Source organism: Impatiens glandulifera, chromosome 1 (genome assembly GCF_907164915.1).
Source record: "Impatiens glandulifera chromosome 1, dImpGla2.1, whole genome shotgun sequence".
Taxonomy (NCBI): Eukaryota; Viridiplantae; Streptophyta; class Magnoliopsida; order Ericales; family Balsaminaceae; genus Impatiens; species Impatiens glandulifera.
The window spans coordinates 2,074,517-2,090,158 of record NC_061862.1 but is presented as its reverse complement, the minus strand read 5'-3'; the positions used below and the strand labels follow the sequence as shown (position 1 = coordinate 2,090,158).

At 33.4% G+C, this 15,642-nt stretch overlaps 1 protein-coding gene across 1 annotated transcript; it reads right to left on the bottom strand.

The window, feature by feature from the left end:
• Positions 1 to 7,354: 7,354 nt before the first annotated feature.
• On the bottom strand, positions 7,355 to 10,430 carry LOC124921705 (probable cysteine desulfurase). Its single transcript, XM_047462395.1, has 5 exons — positions 10,034 to 10,430; positions 9,409 to 9,910; positions 9,044 to 9,245; positions 7,937 to 8,392; positions 7,355 to 7,843 (listed from the first exon to the last, which is right to left on the bottom strand). The coding sequence occupies exons 1-5, from the start codon at positions 10,428 to 10,430 to the stop codon at positions 7,415 to 7,417; spliced, it is 1,986 nt and encodes a 661-aa protein (XP_047318351.1). The 3' UTR covers positions 7,355 to 7,414.
• Positions 10,431 to 15,642: the final 5,212 nt, after the last annotated feature.

The following is a 15,642-nucleotide window of genomic DNA, read 5'->3' as shown; positions in this document are numbered from 1 at the left end:
CTATTGACTTCACAGCCTCCTTTTGATCATTAGACAGTAGTTGCAGAAGATTGAAAAGCCCAAAAGAAGATGTCCTAGTTAAAAAAAGGTTGTGGGGGGCTGCTTTGGGAGCTGCTGCTCTGGGGGATTTCGGAACTAATTTGGGAGCTTTTGGGGATTTGGGAACTTCTTTGGGAGTTGTTGCTTCTTGGGCATTCCTTTTACGTTTATTTGCCCTACAAAAACAAAAGATAAACATTTAAAAACCATGAAGTAGATAATCAGATAAAGATAAACATTTAAAATCAAATATCTACTCATTTCGGGTCCCAAAACACCCTATTCGGGTCCCGAAACACCCTATTTCGGGTCCCAAAACACCCTATTTCAGGTCCCGAAACACCATTTCGGGTCTCGAAACACTCCATTTTGGGTCCCGAAACACTCCATTTCGGGTCCCGAAACACCATTTCGGGTCCCGAAACCATACTTTCGGGACCCATAACAGCCAATCAAATCAAAATCCCATTTTCGGGTCCCGAAACCACACTTTCGGGACCCATAACAGCCATACATTACAAAATCCGATTTACGGGTCCCGAAACCACACATTTCGGGTCCCGAAACAACACATTTCAGGTCCCAAAACCACCCATTTTGGGTCCCGAAACCACGCTTTCGGGACTCATAACAGCCAAACATATCAAAATTCAATTTTCGGGTCCCGAAACAACACATTTCGGGTCCCGAAATAACACTTTCAGGTCCCGAAACAACACATTTCGGGACCCTTCATTCAAAAAACATATCAAAATCAAATTTCTAGACTATATAATCATACTTTCGGTTCCCCGAAACAACACTTTCGGGACCCATAACAGCCAAACATATCAAAAATCACATAAATCATCACATAGAAGCAAATACACACAAAATAATCAACCATTTCTATCATTAAAATAATTAGAATCAGCAGAATCATAAAAATCCATAACCCTAACCCTAACCCTAACCGCAAAAACCTAAACAGTCTTCAAATCATCAAAATGTTCTAGGATTCTAAAGGAGAATATGTTATTTACCTTGTCCTTGGAGATTTTGGAGTCTTGCATGGAGATGTACCTGGACCATCAGCCTGAAAAAGAGAAATGATATTCACGAATGCAGACAGTGAAGTGAACGGAAATACCCGAACGGAAATCATCACATCGAAAGAAAGAAGATGAATAAAGTTGAAGAAGTCGGGGATGCCGCCGGAGAGAAAAATCGCCAGAGAAAAATCGCCTGAGAAAAATTGCCGGAAGTGATAAATGAAAAGAAGAAAGAGAGAGGAAAGAAGAAAGAGGAAACTGAAACGTTTTTCTTTTTTTTTCTGTTTTTTTCTTTTTTTTCTTTTTTTTTTGACTTTTTCTCTCTCCTAGATGGCAAGGCCACCTAGATTCGTTGAGAATATCATTTTCCTTTTACTAAATAATTAAAAAAAAGTCAAACATGTGTAATATATTTCCAAATGGTAAATCTCAATAAAGGGGACAAACCGCGGATAGCTACATCATACATGTATATATAAATTTGACATGCTTTATCCTTCTAATATATTAAATATATTTTAAAATATATATATATATATATATATATATATTAATTTTGATGATATATTTTACTTCTTTGGTAATTTTGTTTGGAAGAATATATGTGACAATTAATAATTTTAATTATGTAAACAAAATTCATTTGATTTAAACTATTTAAAAAAAAATTAATTATTTTTTATTTTTTAAATTAATTGTCAACTAATCTTAGTAATCACTAAGATTACTAACTAGCCTAACTAATATGAATCCATTGGCCATCATGGGTGATAAAATAGCAGCCTTAGTTGAAATTTGTATATTCTAGTACAAATTAATAAAAAAGAAGGTAGAACTTCTGTTAATATACTCAACTTATATTACAAAATCTTAATTTTTATATATTTTTTTGTTAATAAGGTGTCCCGACCAATTTGTAAATTGTGATTGTTTTGATAACAAATATTCAATATATTATGTTTAATTCAATGAATATGAAGTTATATCATATATGAAGTGATCTTAATATTTATTTAATTAAAAACAGCAATAAGATATATAATATATTAATTGGAAGTGGACAAATGTCAGGCTAATATGAAGCAACGGGAAATTAGATTATTATTATTATTATAATCTTGAATTCAATATTCAAAATAAGTCCATATATATTTATTTAATAGAGCGGAAATAAAGATAAGAACAGCTAGGGTGTATCAAATTAAGAATAGGTCAACGCGTTACATTAATTCATTTTCTAGATTAATTTCTTTGAATGTTAATTAATTAATTAGAGTATGTTTTATTTTTCTACTAGATGAAATTAAGTACACACTGTTTCGTGTTCAACTATACATACTTGGCTGTCTCATAATCTTATGCTAAAATCCCTTAAATTATTATTATTATTAATATATATATATATATATATATATAGTAATTAAACATGTCAATATTTAAAAGATATAAACTTTATTTAAATGTTTTCTTGAAGAACACTTAAACAGGAATGGGGCATTAACTGTATGTACCTAAGTACAAATCTTTTATTTTAAATTTTAAATAAATACATTTTATTTTTTTTCTGTTTTTGTAAAGAATGAAACTTTTGGCTCTATCATTTTTGCCAAAACATAGTGATATTTTATAACAATCTCATTATAATTATAATTATAATTATAATTATAATTATAAATTAGTTTTGAAAATTACTTAAAAATGTGATTGATTTTTTTGTGTGTAATATATATATATATATTATAAACTATATTCTTTTGAAAAATGACTTCTTTATTTTTTTATATATTGTCACTTTTTTTTTCATACCAAAAAATTCAATATGATCATATATATTAATGTCTATTATTATAAGTATTTTAATTTTATAATAAAAATAAAACATTTTCATTAAATTTCTTCTTTATACTTGTAACTTAAAATTAATATATGCCCAAATAAAATGATAATTCTCTGTCCAATTTGAAATTCTTTCCAACAATAGGCATGCTTTAGAAAACTTAATACACACTAACCCACCAATTAACCATAATTATTTTTTAATATATCAAAAATATTAGCAGCTTAAGCTATTGTTTTTGGACTAATTTTTTTTATATTAAACGTTGATTTTTATAAATTTCAAATAGTCAGTTATGTTGATTGATAGTTCCATTAAAGGATGTATTTGATTAATTCATCCTCTTAATAAATTCAAATTCAAAATCAAACATTCTTATACATCTCATCTGTTTCTTTTATAATAAATAACAATAACTTAATAATATGAACTAAATTGCAATTACATATTATTTATTATTAAACACATCACACATGATCAAAATATGTTTACATTTTGTACTTTTCTTTACATGAAACAAATATAAATCATTAAGTTATAATTTGTTACCTTGATTGTAATTTCTTTTAGAGATTAATTAAGTTTTAGAATTTGCAGTTAACAATATTTAGTGGTGAATGACAATATATAGACAACATTTAAATTAAATAAGAAATTGATGGAATGGAAAAAGAGGTTGATTAGTTAAACTTTCCATATTTTGTTATTCAATTTGTCTTATCGACTCGAGAGTCTCTGTTCCAACAAATGGAGAATCAGTTTGAAGTCGGTTCAACTTGTTCGGTTATGTTTTTGTCAGTTTTTCATCGATTCAATCGGTTATGGTCGATTTTGGTTAATAAAAAAAATACCATATTTATTTCATTCACTTTTTTTTAGCTTTGTTATTAAATATAGGTTATTCCTAAGATTTTTTACATATTGAAATTTGATGATACACAAAAATTGAGTTTTTATTAAACTAATCTATACACCTTTTTCTTCAAGCTTACCTATTTGGACCTTTAATTTCTGGGCACATACGTCATCTATCATTCATTCTTTATTTATCCTTTTATTTTATTTTTTCCACTAAATATTTGGTTGCAGTTCTACGGTCAAGGACTGGAATGTGAAATCACATAAAAGTCAAGGGGCTGTTCGCAAATTTCAGGTTGTCTAAGGGTCAAATTGAATTTCAGTTCTCTTACCTAATAGTATACTAGTCGTAGAGTCTAGTCCAACTTTTTTTTAATCTTTTCCTCTAAGATTTTATTTTTCAAATAAAATGGATTAATGATTTTGATTTCAACTTTAAAAATAAAATAATAATTCCTTTTCTACTTAATAGTATTATTGGAAAACAAGGTATATTTGAACCTTTTTGATAATTATTAATACCCAACTCATTAGTCTCAATCAAAAGCTACCTGATCTCAATTTCACTGTTCCTAGTTCTTTCAATTTGGGTACAATGTTTTTGTTTGATTATGATATTGATTACGATAACTTTGAGAAGTTTGAGATTTTTGATTAATATATAATATAATAATAAAATTACAAAAAAAATAAAAATATTTTAATATTTTGATTAATAAATTATGTGATTTGATAAATATAGAGAGTTAATTTAAATAACCTAAAAATACTATCAACTTTTTGTTGTATAGTATATTTCTTCAAATTTGATTAGTTAAGCTTTATAATACAAAATCCATAGTCATTTGAAAAAATAATACAAGAATCATAAACTTATCCAAACAAATTAATGTCAACAAATCCACCTAACTTTCAATAGGATTGTATCAAATCATATTAATAGTTCCAACACGTTTTCTAACTACGTTCGCCAATTATGTTTGCCAACTACGTTCGTCAACTACGTTCGTTAACTATGTTTGCCAACTACGTTTTCTAACTACGTTTTCCAAACTAAAGGAATACAATTTATTGTTCTAATCATTTCAAAACATAGACTATATACAAGATTATAACATTGAGATCCCCTAATTTAGAATCTCTAATATATTAATTAGGTCAACCATATATAGAAAATCTCAAGATAACTATATATTAATTGATAACACTTATTATACCTCGCAATCGAAGCAGGTGTGCGATGTATGCTAAGATTAGATTGAAATTCTTCAAAAAGAAGTCTCGAAAGCCCCTTCATGAAGATATCCTCAAGTTGAAAGCAAGATGGGACATGAAGAACTCGAACCTGACCGTGTGAGACCTTCTCACGAACAAAGTGAATGTCCATCTCAATGTGCTTAGTCTGTTGGTGCTGAACAAAATTATTGGAGAGGTAAATCGTACTCATATTATCATAGTAAACAAGAGTAGCGGTAGGAACTGGGTAATGAAGTTCTAGGAGTAAATTTCATAGCCAACAAGTTTCCGAAACCACATTCGCAATGCCCGGTACTCAGCCTCAACACTAGAACGGGACAAATTGGTTTGGCGCTTAACCGATTAAGAGAATACATTATCTCCCAAGAAGACACAGTAGTCAGACGATGAACGACGTGTGTCTAGGGAGTGGGAGGGGGAGATGAAGGTGTAGAGTGATGATGAATCACATATGGTGATGGAGGATCATCGAGAAAATCATACAAGAGTGGAGGAAACTAAATTTCAACAAAAGGAAAACAAGACTCATCAAAGATGACGTGACGACAAACAATTATTTTATTATTTGATATGTCAAAACACATATAGCCCTGGTGATTCAGTTAGTATCCAAGATATACACATAGGGTACAACGTTGAAGAAGTTTATGAATCGTCGTGGATGGAAACACAGGGTAACACAAACACTCAAACACGCGTAAATGGTCATACGTTGGATCTTTATGGTACAAACGATGTAACTGAGTGATGTATGTCACGTGTTTACGCGGAAGAATATTTAGGAGGTATGTGGCCATTTAGAGAGCATGATGCCAAAATAAGGTGGATATCTTAGCATGAATGAGTAATGTACAAATCATATTATTTATAGTACGGAATTGTCTCTCGGCCTTGCCGTTCTAGGACGAAGTGTGAGAACATGAGAAGTGAAAGATCATCCCATGCGTGGACAAAAATTCCTAAACGAATGATTATCGAATTCCCTCCCATTATCCTAAATTTTTTAATAAACAGCCTTTACAAACTGAAAAAAGAAAGTATAAAACATAAAACATGGATACTTAGCCTACATGGAATCGACACTAATACCACAAGGATGACGACAAAGTAGCAAAAACATAAGACGACACATAACTCCCAATTATAGCCTATGTCCATACGTTTCCAATGAGTGTTGGATTAGCCTATGCCATGACATGAGCCCTTAGAGAGATCCCAACGAAGTTTCGGTCTGAACAAGACAACTGAAGACGAAAACAAAGGAAGAAGGATTTTCAAAAAATTGTAACTTGGGCTAGGATTGATGAAATGGGCTCATTAACGTTAAATTTTATGTTGTTTTGTTCATTGGTGAGCATTTTTTGTTTATGTTTTCATTGTTACTCTCAAATGATTAATCTCATAGAGTTTCGGGTGTATTTGGTGACAAGATGAACACTCATGTTTTTGTATTATTTTGTCATTATAATTAAACGACTATCATTTATATCATATGAATTGATTTTTTTTTAAAGAAAAATTATAGTAAAAGAGCATGATATAGTGGTGGAACATATAATTGCCGAAGATTTGAAAGAAATTTTTGTTGAGTTATGGAGCCTAAACTTATAATAAACTCTACAATAGTTAATTAAAGTTTATTGAGTTTGTATTTAGTTTAGGCTTGAGTCTGACCAAGATTTGTTTAAGTTTTATTACCTGAATGTTTATCATATAAATATGTTATTATTAAGGGTTTACATTGAAGACAGAATTCTATAGAGATAAAGTGTGAGGCAAAAACTATGTATTCATTCTTCTTTATAGTGAAATATGATGGCAACTGAAGTGAACGTAGCTCATTTGTGTTAACCACTATAAATTTGTGTCTTCTTGTGTTCTTCTTTTCTTTGCGTTTTACAGATTGTTTTAAGTCGGTCAAATTTGGGGATCCAAATCCTAATAATTTTCAATGTTGTTTCACCATTTTCTAGTACAGTTCATGAGATTGTTTCTAATTAGAAAGCTAAAGAAGTTAGATAGAGGAAAAAGTGGATTAAATGGATGCTTTGTGAGGACTAATTGGTGATGATTAAACCTCTTATTCAAGATGAGAATGAAAGCATCGTTTCCATGTATACGTAGAGCTTGATTAAGATTTTGTATGTTACTGAAAACTTGATTTCTTTATATTACAAAAAAGAAATGGAACACAGAACATGATTATGTTCAAGAATTAACAAATTTTCATCAAAGAATTCTCTCTTATATATTACAAGATTGCTATATAGTTTAATTATTTTTAATGTGTTTCTATTCCTTTTATCTATTGTATATCTTGTTTGTATGTATAATATATGTCATTAAATAATAAACAAATGAATGGAATGCAAATCCCATGTGTACTTATGAACTAGACCCGGAAAGGTACCAAGCTCGGTTCAATTTCTTCTGGAATATTCCTCTTTGGTGGGAACTTTGGGAGGAGACTTGCAATATGTTTTGCAGATTTAAGGTAAGACCAGTATTTCCTTATCACTCCCGATGATTCCTCATCGCTATGGCCCTGATCGTTCCCATCATTCCCCGTTGTCGCAGCCATGTTGGTTGTGGACAAGTTGCACATCTTACAAGAGCTGTGATGTGTGAGCAAACTCTCTCTTAACACCTTCTTTTTTATGGACCAGGCACCCTTTTTCCAGTTGAAGTGGTACATGTGAAGAAACCTCTGCCCGTAAACTGCTATGAACTCAACCGCGGCTAAGATGAACTCGAACTCTTCATTCGACATGTAGTAAGGAAAACTTATTCTTGTCCATCCAGGTTTCACTCCTAGGTATCCCTGTCAAATATCAACAAGAAAATTTAGTACAAGCACCAACTACTTCAATCATGCAAGTTATAACTTTCAATGATTTTCTATCTGAGTATGTACCTTTTGAATAACGGCTCTGAAAGCGAGAGACTTGGGCTCGTCAACACCAAGCAAGCTATGACCATAAGGACCGGCACAAGCACAACCGCCACGAGATTGAATGCCAAAGAGGTCGTTTAAGAGCTTGGCAACAAACGGGCCGTGGAGAGGCTTATCCTTAATGTTCCCGGTTTCGCTCCACATGTTGAGACCATTTCCATCGGAGTGGGAAGTTGTGTAGACTAAGAAGGAAAAAATGGCTTGCCTCTTGGCCGTGGTGTTGCCTAAAACACTTATGTTTTGGTTAGGAAGAAGCCTCTCGAAGGCTCTTTGTATGTAATGATGCTCCTTTTGCTCAATGGTACTATAGCCTATGTATTCTTTCACCCAAAAGGCTAATGCCGCTCTAACCTTTTGTATTATTGGTGGGGTTCCCGCGTCTTCTCTTTCTTCAATATTCTCCGCATATAGTGTATCCTAAATTTCAATAAAACGACCACTTTAGATAATAATATCGTACAGAAATCAAAAACAAAATACTATTGTATTGTAATAAGCTACTAATCAGGTAATTAATTGAGAACTTAAGCTTTCTCAATACTTTTAATAATAAAGGCAGTAGTAAATGTTTATACAATAATAGGACCACTTCCTACTTAAAGACCTAATTTGTAATTACTTCTGTAAAAACTGTTTGTAAAGTAAGCTACTAATCAGGTAATTAATTCATGGGTCTGTAATGAATTAGGTATATATATTGAGAGTGGTGAAATCTGAAAAATCAATATTTATACAATATATCTGTAAAAGAAATAGTCAATATTTATTCAATTTAGTCGGTAGCAAGTTTTGACCATTGTGTGTTTATATGTACCTTCATTTATTTCTTAATATTTTGTTCAGAAGAGCACGACACTTACTTATTATATATATTAATTATTCACCCACATAATGAATTCATAATTCAACCAAGTTAATATTGTTTCGTTAAAATTCTATTATTTTTTTACATTTTCAATTAATTAAACAGAAAGTTGGCAAAAAAAAAAGAAGGTGTAAAAATATGAGCAATATCTCTAAATAACTAAATATAGTATATGTCATTTAATTAGAGAGAGAATTTGATACCTTCTCGCTGAAGGGATTGACAAAGTCGACGGTGCCACCGCCGCAGGTTGACGGCGGCGAGTTTCTTAGTTGGTAGAGTGCTTTGCTCATCAACAATATCCCCGGCGAGTCCGGCCCTCCGATGAATTTGTGTGGGCTTAAGAATACGGCGTCGTATCCGTCTATCTCCCCCGATCTCATGTCTATCTCTACGTATGGTCCACTGCCAATTATTTGTTAAAAGAATATTTAGAATAATTGTTATATGATTTAGTCAACTAGTAATCTAATTAATAAACAAATCTCACCGGCCTTCTAAAGTATGAGATTAAAAGAATTAAAAGTCAAAGTCAAATGTCGATGAACAAATTCAATGTGTGTCATACCTTGCCGCAAAGTCAAAGCAAGCAAATGCACCGAACTGGTGAAGAAGTCGGGCTAGGGCTCGTGTGTCTGAGTAAATCCCGGTTACGTTGCTACAAGCCGAGAACGAACCAAGCATGGGCCTATTCGTATTTTGATAAACCCCAAGTTTAGCCTTTAGAGATTTAACATCAACCAGACCATCTTTATCGAGACCGATCTCAATAACCTCAGCCAAACTCTGTCTCCATGAGAGAATGTTCGAGTGGTGTTCGTATGGTCCTACGAACACCACCCATCTCTCTTGAGGGTTCATCGCCTTGATCACTGTCTCTCTCCATGGTGAAGGGATGGCGATCGCCATCACCTCTTGTAACCGTTTGATCGCCGCAGTTGTTCCTGACCCGCAGAATATTATGGCGTCGTTGTCTGTACCGCCTAGACAACGTTTTACGTATTCGGATGCCTCGTGAACCGTCTTTGTTGTCCGTTGACCTACGTAGCTGTCGCTTGTGTGACTATTACCTGTTACATTAATCAAACAAAATTAATATTTTTTTTAAGTAATCAACAACCACAAAAGGGAATTGAACATGATGTGAGAAGTTAACGGAATACATTATTAAACAATCTAATAGTTTTTTTTACCGTAGAAAGGGAGAACGTTGTTGACGATGTAATTCTCGATGTAACTAAGGCTGCGGCCGGAGGCGGTGTGATCGGCATATGTTAGCAAGCGAGTCCCAAAGGGGGATTCGAATTCTTCATCGGAGCCGATGATTTGGGAACGGAGCCAAGAGAGTTTTATATCGCCGGAATTGCTTTTGGGTAATTCATTCTCCAGAATTCGAAACGATTCCATCCTTTGGAGCATATCGGCAGCTATAACTGATCTAGTCGGTGGCGGAGGAGATGACGATGATAATGAAATGGTGGTGGTAGAGCTGGTAATTAAGGTTTGAGGGTTTGACCAGGTGATGGTAATTAAGGTTTGGTTATCCATATCATGTCTCTCTGTCATCATAGTTGATTGTTCCAATTCCATGGCAGGAATTGATCGAGATTATGTATAGTAACTAGGTTTAGAGATGTATCTCACTTAAAAAGAAGAATATGACTCGAGAGTCAGATATAGAGAGAAAGAGAGATGTATTGATAAATCAAACAGATGATGATTCGAATTACAAATGAATAATCTTATTTAGATTTTATAAGAGGGAGAAAATAAATGGAGGAGAGAGAGTTTTAACAGGTCAAAAACGAGGGAGGGAGCGCGGAAAGTTGGAACTAATTAATTATATATTATTTCTGTATTATTCCGTATAAAATTTGATTTAAATATTTACATTTTTCATTTTGCTTCCAACTAGTGGTTACCTAAAAAAAGAAATATATAATTAGTATAAAAAAAACTTATTTTGTTCGTATTATATTTTGGTATTTTTATTTAATTAATATTAATCATTTAAATAAAAGTAGAAGATGGTACAGGGTTATAAATACCAATTGACTTATTGGCAGAAGAGTATATTTAAACCTTGTGATAATTACTAATATACGGTATACACCAAAATTATAACTTTCAATTTATAAAACTTTTAAATATTTTTTTAAATTATGTACCCATTATAAGCTAAAAGATAAAATAAATAATTATTTTTAAAAAATGTTGTATCAATTTGTTCCAAAATAATTAAAATTAAAGAAAAATAAAACAAATAATTATTTTGGAAAAATATTGTATCAATTTATTTCAAAATAATTAAAATTAAGACAAAATATAAAACAAATAATTATTTTAAAAAATGTAATATCAATTTTATCTTAAAATAATTAAAATCAAGGCAAAAATTAAAACAAAATAATTATTTTGAAAAAAAATGTTTATCTACTAATTCCAAAATAATTAAAAATTAAAATGATTTTTGACTCAAAAATATACAAAATAATAAATAATATATATATAAAATAAATAAAAAAAAATCGAGAGAGATATTAGAAACATAAACATGTCGCATTAATATATACATGTAGCCGCGGTTTGCCCCCGTTATTGAGATTTACCATTTGGAAATATATTAAAAATGTTGACTTTTTTTTATTTAGTAAAATATTTACCGCCAACCTTAAAATATTAGCAGCTTATTAATATATAAAATAATTATTTATTTCTGGAGGAGGGGTTCAGAATTAAGATTCGTATTGGCCTGGCCTTATTACGCGTTGAATTACATATATATTTGACTTACTTTTCTTAAGAACTCACACTGTTTTAATTTAAAATTCTTGTTTTTTTATAACAAAAATAAATCTATCAATGTCATTAAGATAAGAACGAAAATAATTTGAAAAAATTGTGATTTTTGAAATTAATTAATGGAAAATCAACAATACAAACATCCAACTTTTTTGAAAAAACACAAATGGTTCACCAATGACTAGAGAATAAATAAACAAAAATAAAAAAATTTACCGAGCACGGAGATTCTCGAGAAGATGAATGGGAAACCCCGACCGACTCAACCGGTTTATCCTCATTTACTAATGTACCGGCAACAATCAGTAAAACGTTTTACAGTTCATTTCAAACCAAATGGTCCACTAGAATATAAACGAGATAGGAGCAAACAACGACTTAGACCAACAAAGATCGTCGTTTCTATTTCCTATCTAACCGCGCTAACAATATATTTAAGGCAGTCACTTAACACTATTAGTGAGTTATTATTATTTCACAACAATTATCAAACTAAAAAAAATGTTTTGAAATTGTTGGGACTTTATTAAACATATGTGAAAAGTCTCACATTTTCAAAAATTTCTCCACTAGTTTGGAACTATTAATGGGGTTTGATACAATCTAATGAAAGTTTGGTGGATTTTGTTTGGATAAGTTTATGCTTTTTAAAAAAAAAATGATCTTGCCTCAATAAATAAATATGACTTATGGATTTTGTATTTTAAAGCTGAACAAAACAAATTTGAATGTACCAAAAATTAAATAAATTTGGTAGTAGACTAGCTAGTAGGAGTAACTTACAAGATATCTTAGAGGGACTTTATTAACAGTGATTAATTAAGACTGATCAGTTTGGGGTATTGTAAGGGCCCCATTTCTGTTCATTTATTGTTGTTAGGCATGTCTTTTAAAACATTTTTTAGACAATTTTTTTTAAAGAAATGATAAATTTAATTTAAAAAAAAATATTAATTTATTTTAAATGGACAAAAAATAATAATTTGTATGTTTAAGAGTGTCAATTCAAGTTTTAGGCTCATAAAAAGATTCTTTAAACTTGTTAAAATAAAAAACAATAGATTAAACCAACTGGATTAACCTTTACACTAATTTCAAAATTGAAATCCAAGGCCTTTTAATTTCATTTTAATTTTGGTAAAAACATGACCAAATAGGTTCTTCGCTGTGAGTTTAAACATTGATTGTCAGAAAATTGAAAGTTGTAGGACTTTATTGTTGTTAGTGTATATAATAATATATTATATTGATATATTATTATATTATACAATATAATATATTATATTATTATATTGTCTTTTATACCATTAGGGTATATTTAATTATTAATGGTTTGGGCCTATATGTATAAGTAATTTAGGGTTCTAGGATAATTACTCCTATATAAGGATTGTTTGTAAAGGTTGAATATACAGCACTCAAAATTTTTTCAAAACTTTTTCTTCTTTAGCAAATATTTATTTTCCAGAGTTTCATATCTTCATAGTTGTTCTTAGAAAGATCCAATAGTCAAAGCCAACATTTGGTATCAGAGCTAGACTGAAGAACATGTCGTCGACAAGATTAACTAGAGATGCGGCGACAATGAAGATTGGAAGAGAAGGGAATGTGATGCTCACCTATCCGTTACTCACGAAGAGTAACTACTCGGTTTGGGCATTGAAGATGCGGGTAAACTTACAAGCACAAGGAGTGTGGGAAGCCGTGATGCTCGAAGATGTCGACGAACGGATGGATAGAATGGCTCTCGCCACCATCTATCAAGCACTCCGTGAGGACGTTCTTCTCATGGTGGCTGAGAAGGATTCCGCTAAGCTAGCGTGAGAGACGTTAAAGACAATGCAGGTTGGAGTGGAGAGAGTCAAGGAGGCAAAAGTGCAAACCTTGAAGACACAATTTGAGGCGATTCGTATGAAGAACGGGGAATCGGTGGATGATTTCGCCATGAAATTGACATCCATTTTGACTGGTATACGCTCGTTAGGAGAGAAGGGGGAAGAGATCTCTGTCGTCAAGAAGTTCCTTAGAGTCTTACCACAAACATACATGCAGATCGTTACAGCGATCGAGCAATTTGGTGACCTCAAGAATATGACCGTCGAAGAGATCGTCGGTCGTCTCAAAGTCCACGAGGAGAGACTTCGCGGATACGGAGACCAAGAGGAGGAGCATCTATTGCTCACGCATGATGAATGGATGTCACGAATGAAGAAAAACGGAGAAGCCGATTTTTCTTCTGGATCATCGAGTCGTAGCGGCAACGGTGGAGATAACTGAGGTCGTGGCAAAGGGCAAGGGCAAGGTCAAGGGAGAGGTTGTGCAGAAAGCTCACCTCGACAAGAAGGTACCAAGCCCCGCAAAGACAAGAGCACGGTGAAGTGTTACGTTTGTCAAAAGTATGGGCATTACGCGTCTAAGTGCCCTAACAATAGGTCTGACGGTGAGGCAAACCTCACTAGCTTCTATGATGAGGAGCCAACATTAATGTTTTCTGAGGTAGTGACGAAAGCTTTGCCCGAAGAAGATGATGCAAACCTCGCTAGCTTCTATGACGAGGAGCCAGTATTAATGTTTGCTGAGGAAGACGAGAAGATAAACCTTGAAGAGTTCATGCAAGAACCGTCCAAGGAGGAACCAGATGTGGTGTTGTTCAGTGAAGAGAAAGTCATGGAGAAACTCCCCGCAAGTGGCGATGAGTGTAATCACACCGATGCGTGGTACCTTGACAATGGAGAAAGCAACCATATGAAGGGCCATCGAGAGAAGCTCAATGAGCTCGACGAGAAAATTACCGTAAATGTGAAGTTCGAAGACGAAAGCAAGGCGCGCAAGTTTCCTAATTCATCTTACGAGGAAATCTATGTGAGCAGAGACGCTATATTCGAGGAGGAGAAGAAGTGGGAGTGGTGCAACAACAACAACAAGCTCGTACAAAATCCCGTGGAGTTTGGAATCCTACGAGATGTCTATGTGGAGGCACCACTAGTAGAGATGGGTCCTGATGAATTGTTGTTGCTCACCACCGATGAGCCAACAACATATCACGAGGCGGTAGTCGAAAAGTCGTGGAATGAAGCCATGAACAATGAGCTCGAGTCTATCAGGAAGAATAAGACATGGGAGCTCACCGACTTACCACTCGGTCACAAGACCATCGAGTTAAAGTGGCTTTTCAAGTTGAAAAGAGACAGCGAAGGCAACATCCTCAAGCACAAAGCGAGATTGGTAGCAAAAGGCTATGTGCAGAAGCAATGCAATGATTTTGAGGAGAACTTTGCATCGGTGACGAAACATTATACAATCAGGTTAATTCTTGGTATCGAGGTGGACCAGAAGAAAGATAGCATTAAGGTAAAGTAGGAAGCTTATGCGAAGAAGGTGTTGAAACAGTTTGTAATGAAGGATTGTAACTCGAGCAAGTATCCTATGGAAGCAAAGTTGCAACTCGGAAAGGATGTGGAAGGAAGCTTAGTGGATCCGAAGGAGTATAGGCGTATCATCGGGTGTCCCAAGTACTTGACACACACTCGACCCGATATCTCTTATGTAGTTGACATAGTGAGTCGATACATGGGGAAGCCTACCACTCTACACCAACAAGCAGTAAAACACATTCTTTGTTACGTGAAGGGAACGACAAATTATGGGATTCAGTTAAGAAGAGGACGAGAAGTTGAAGAACTCGTTAGTTTTACTGACAGCGACTTAGCCGGTGACACAGACGACAGAAAAAATACTAGAGGGATGGTGTTTTATCTCAACGGGAATATGATCACGTGGCAATCTCAAAAGCAACGAACTGTTGCTTTATCTTCATGTGAGGCGGAGTTTATGGCAACTACTGCAGCGTCGTGCCAAGGACTTTGGCTAAGAAACTTGTTGAGCGAGGTTCTCGGATGCGAGCCGAGGCCGGTAACCCTCTATGTTGACAACAAGTCCGCAATAGCATTAATTAAGAACCCGGTGTTTCATGGACGTAGCAAACACATCGACATTAGGT

What these genes read in the sequence shown, in the direction of transcription:
- LOC124921705 (XM_047462395.1), bottom strand. Translation starts at nt 10,430, where the DNA reads ATGGAATTGGAACAATCAACTATGATGACAGAGAGACATGATATGGAT. An exon ending in TGCTTTGACTTTGCGGCAAG is followed by an intron (nt 9,246 to 9,408) that starts GTATGACACACA and finishes AATAATTGGCAG; the next exon opens with TGGACCATACGTAGAGATAG. An exon ending in TCAGAGCCGTTATTCAAAAG is followed by an intron (nt 7,844 to 7,936) that starts GTACATACTCAG and finishes GATATTTGACAG; the next exon opens with GGATACCTAGGAGTGAAACC.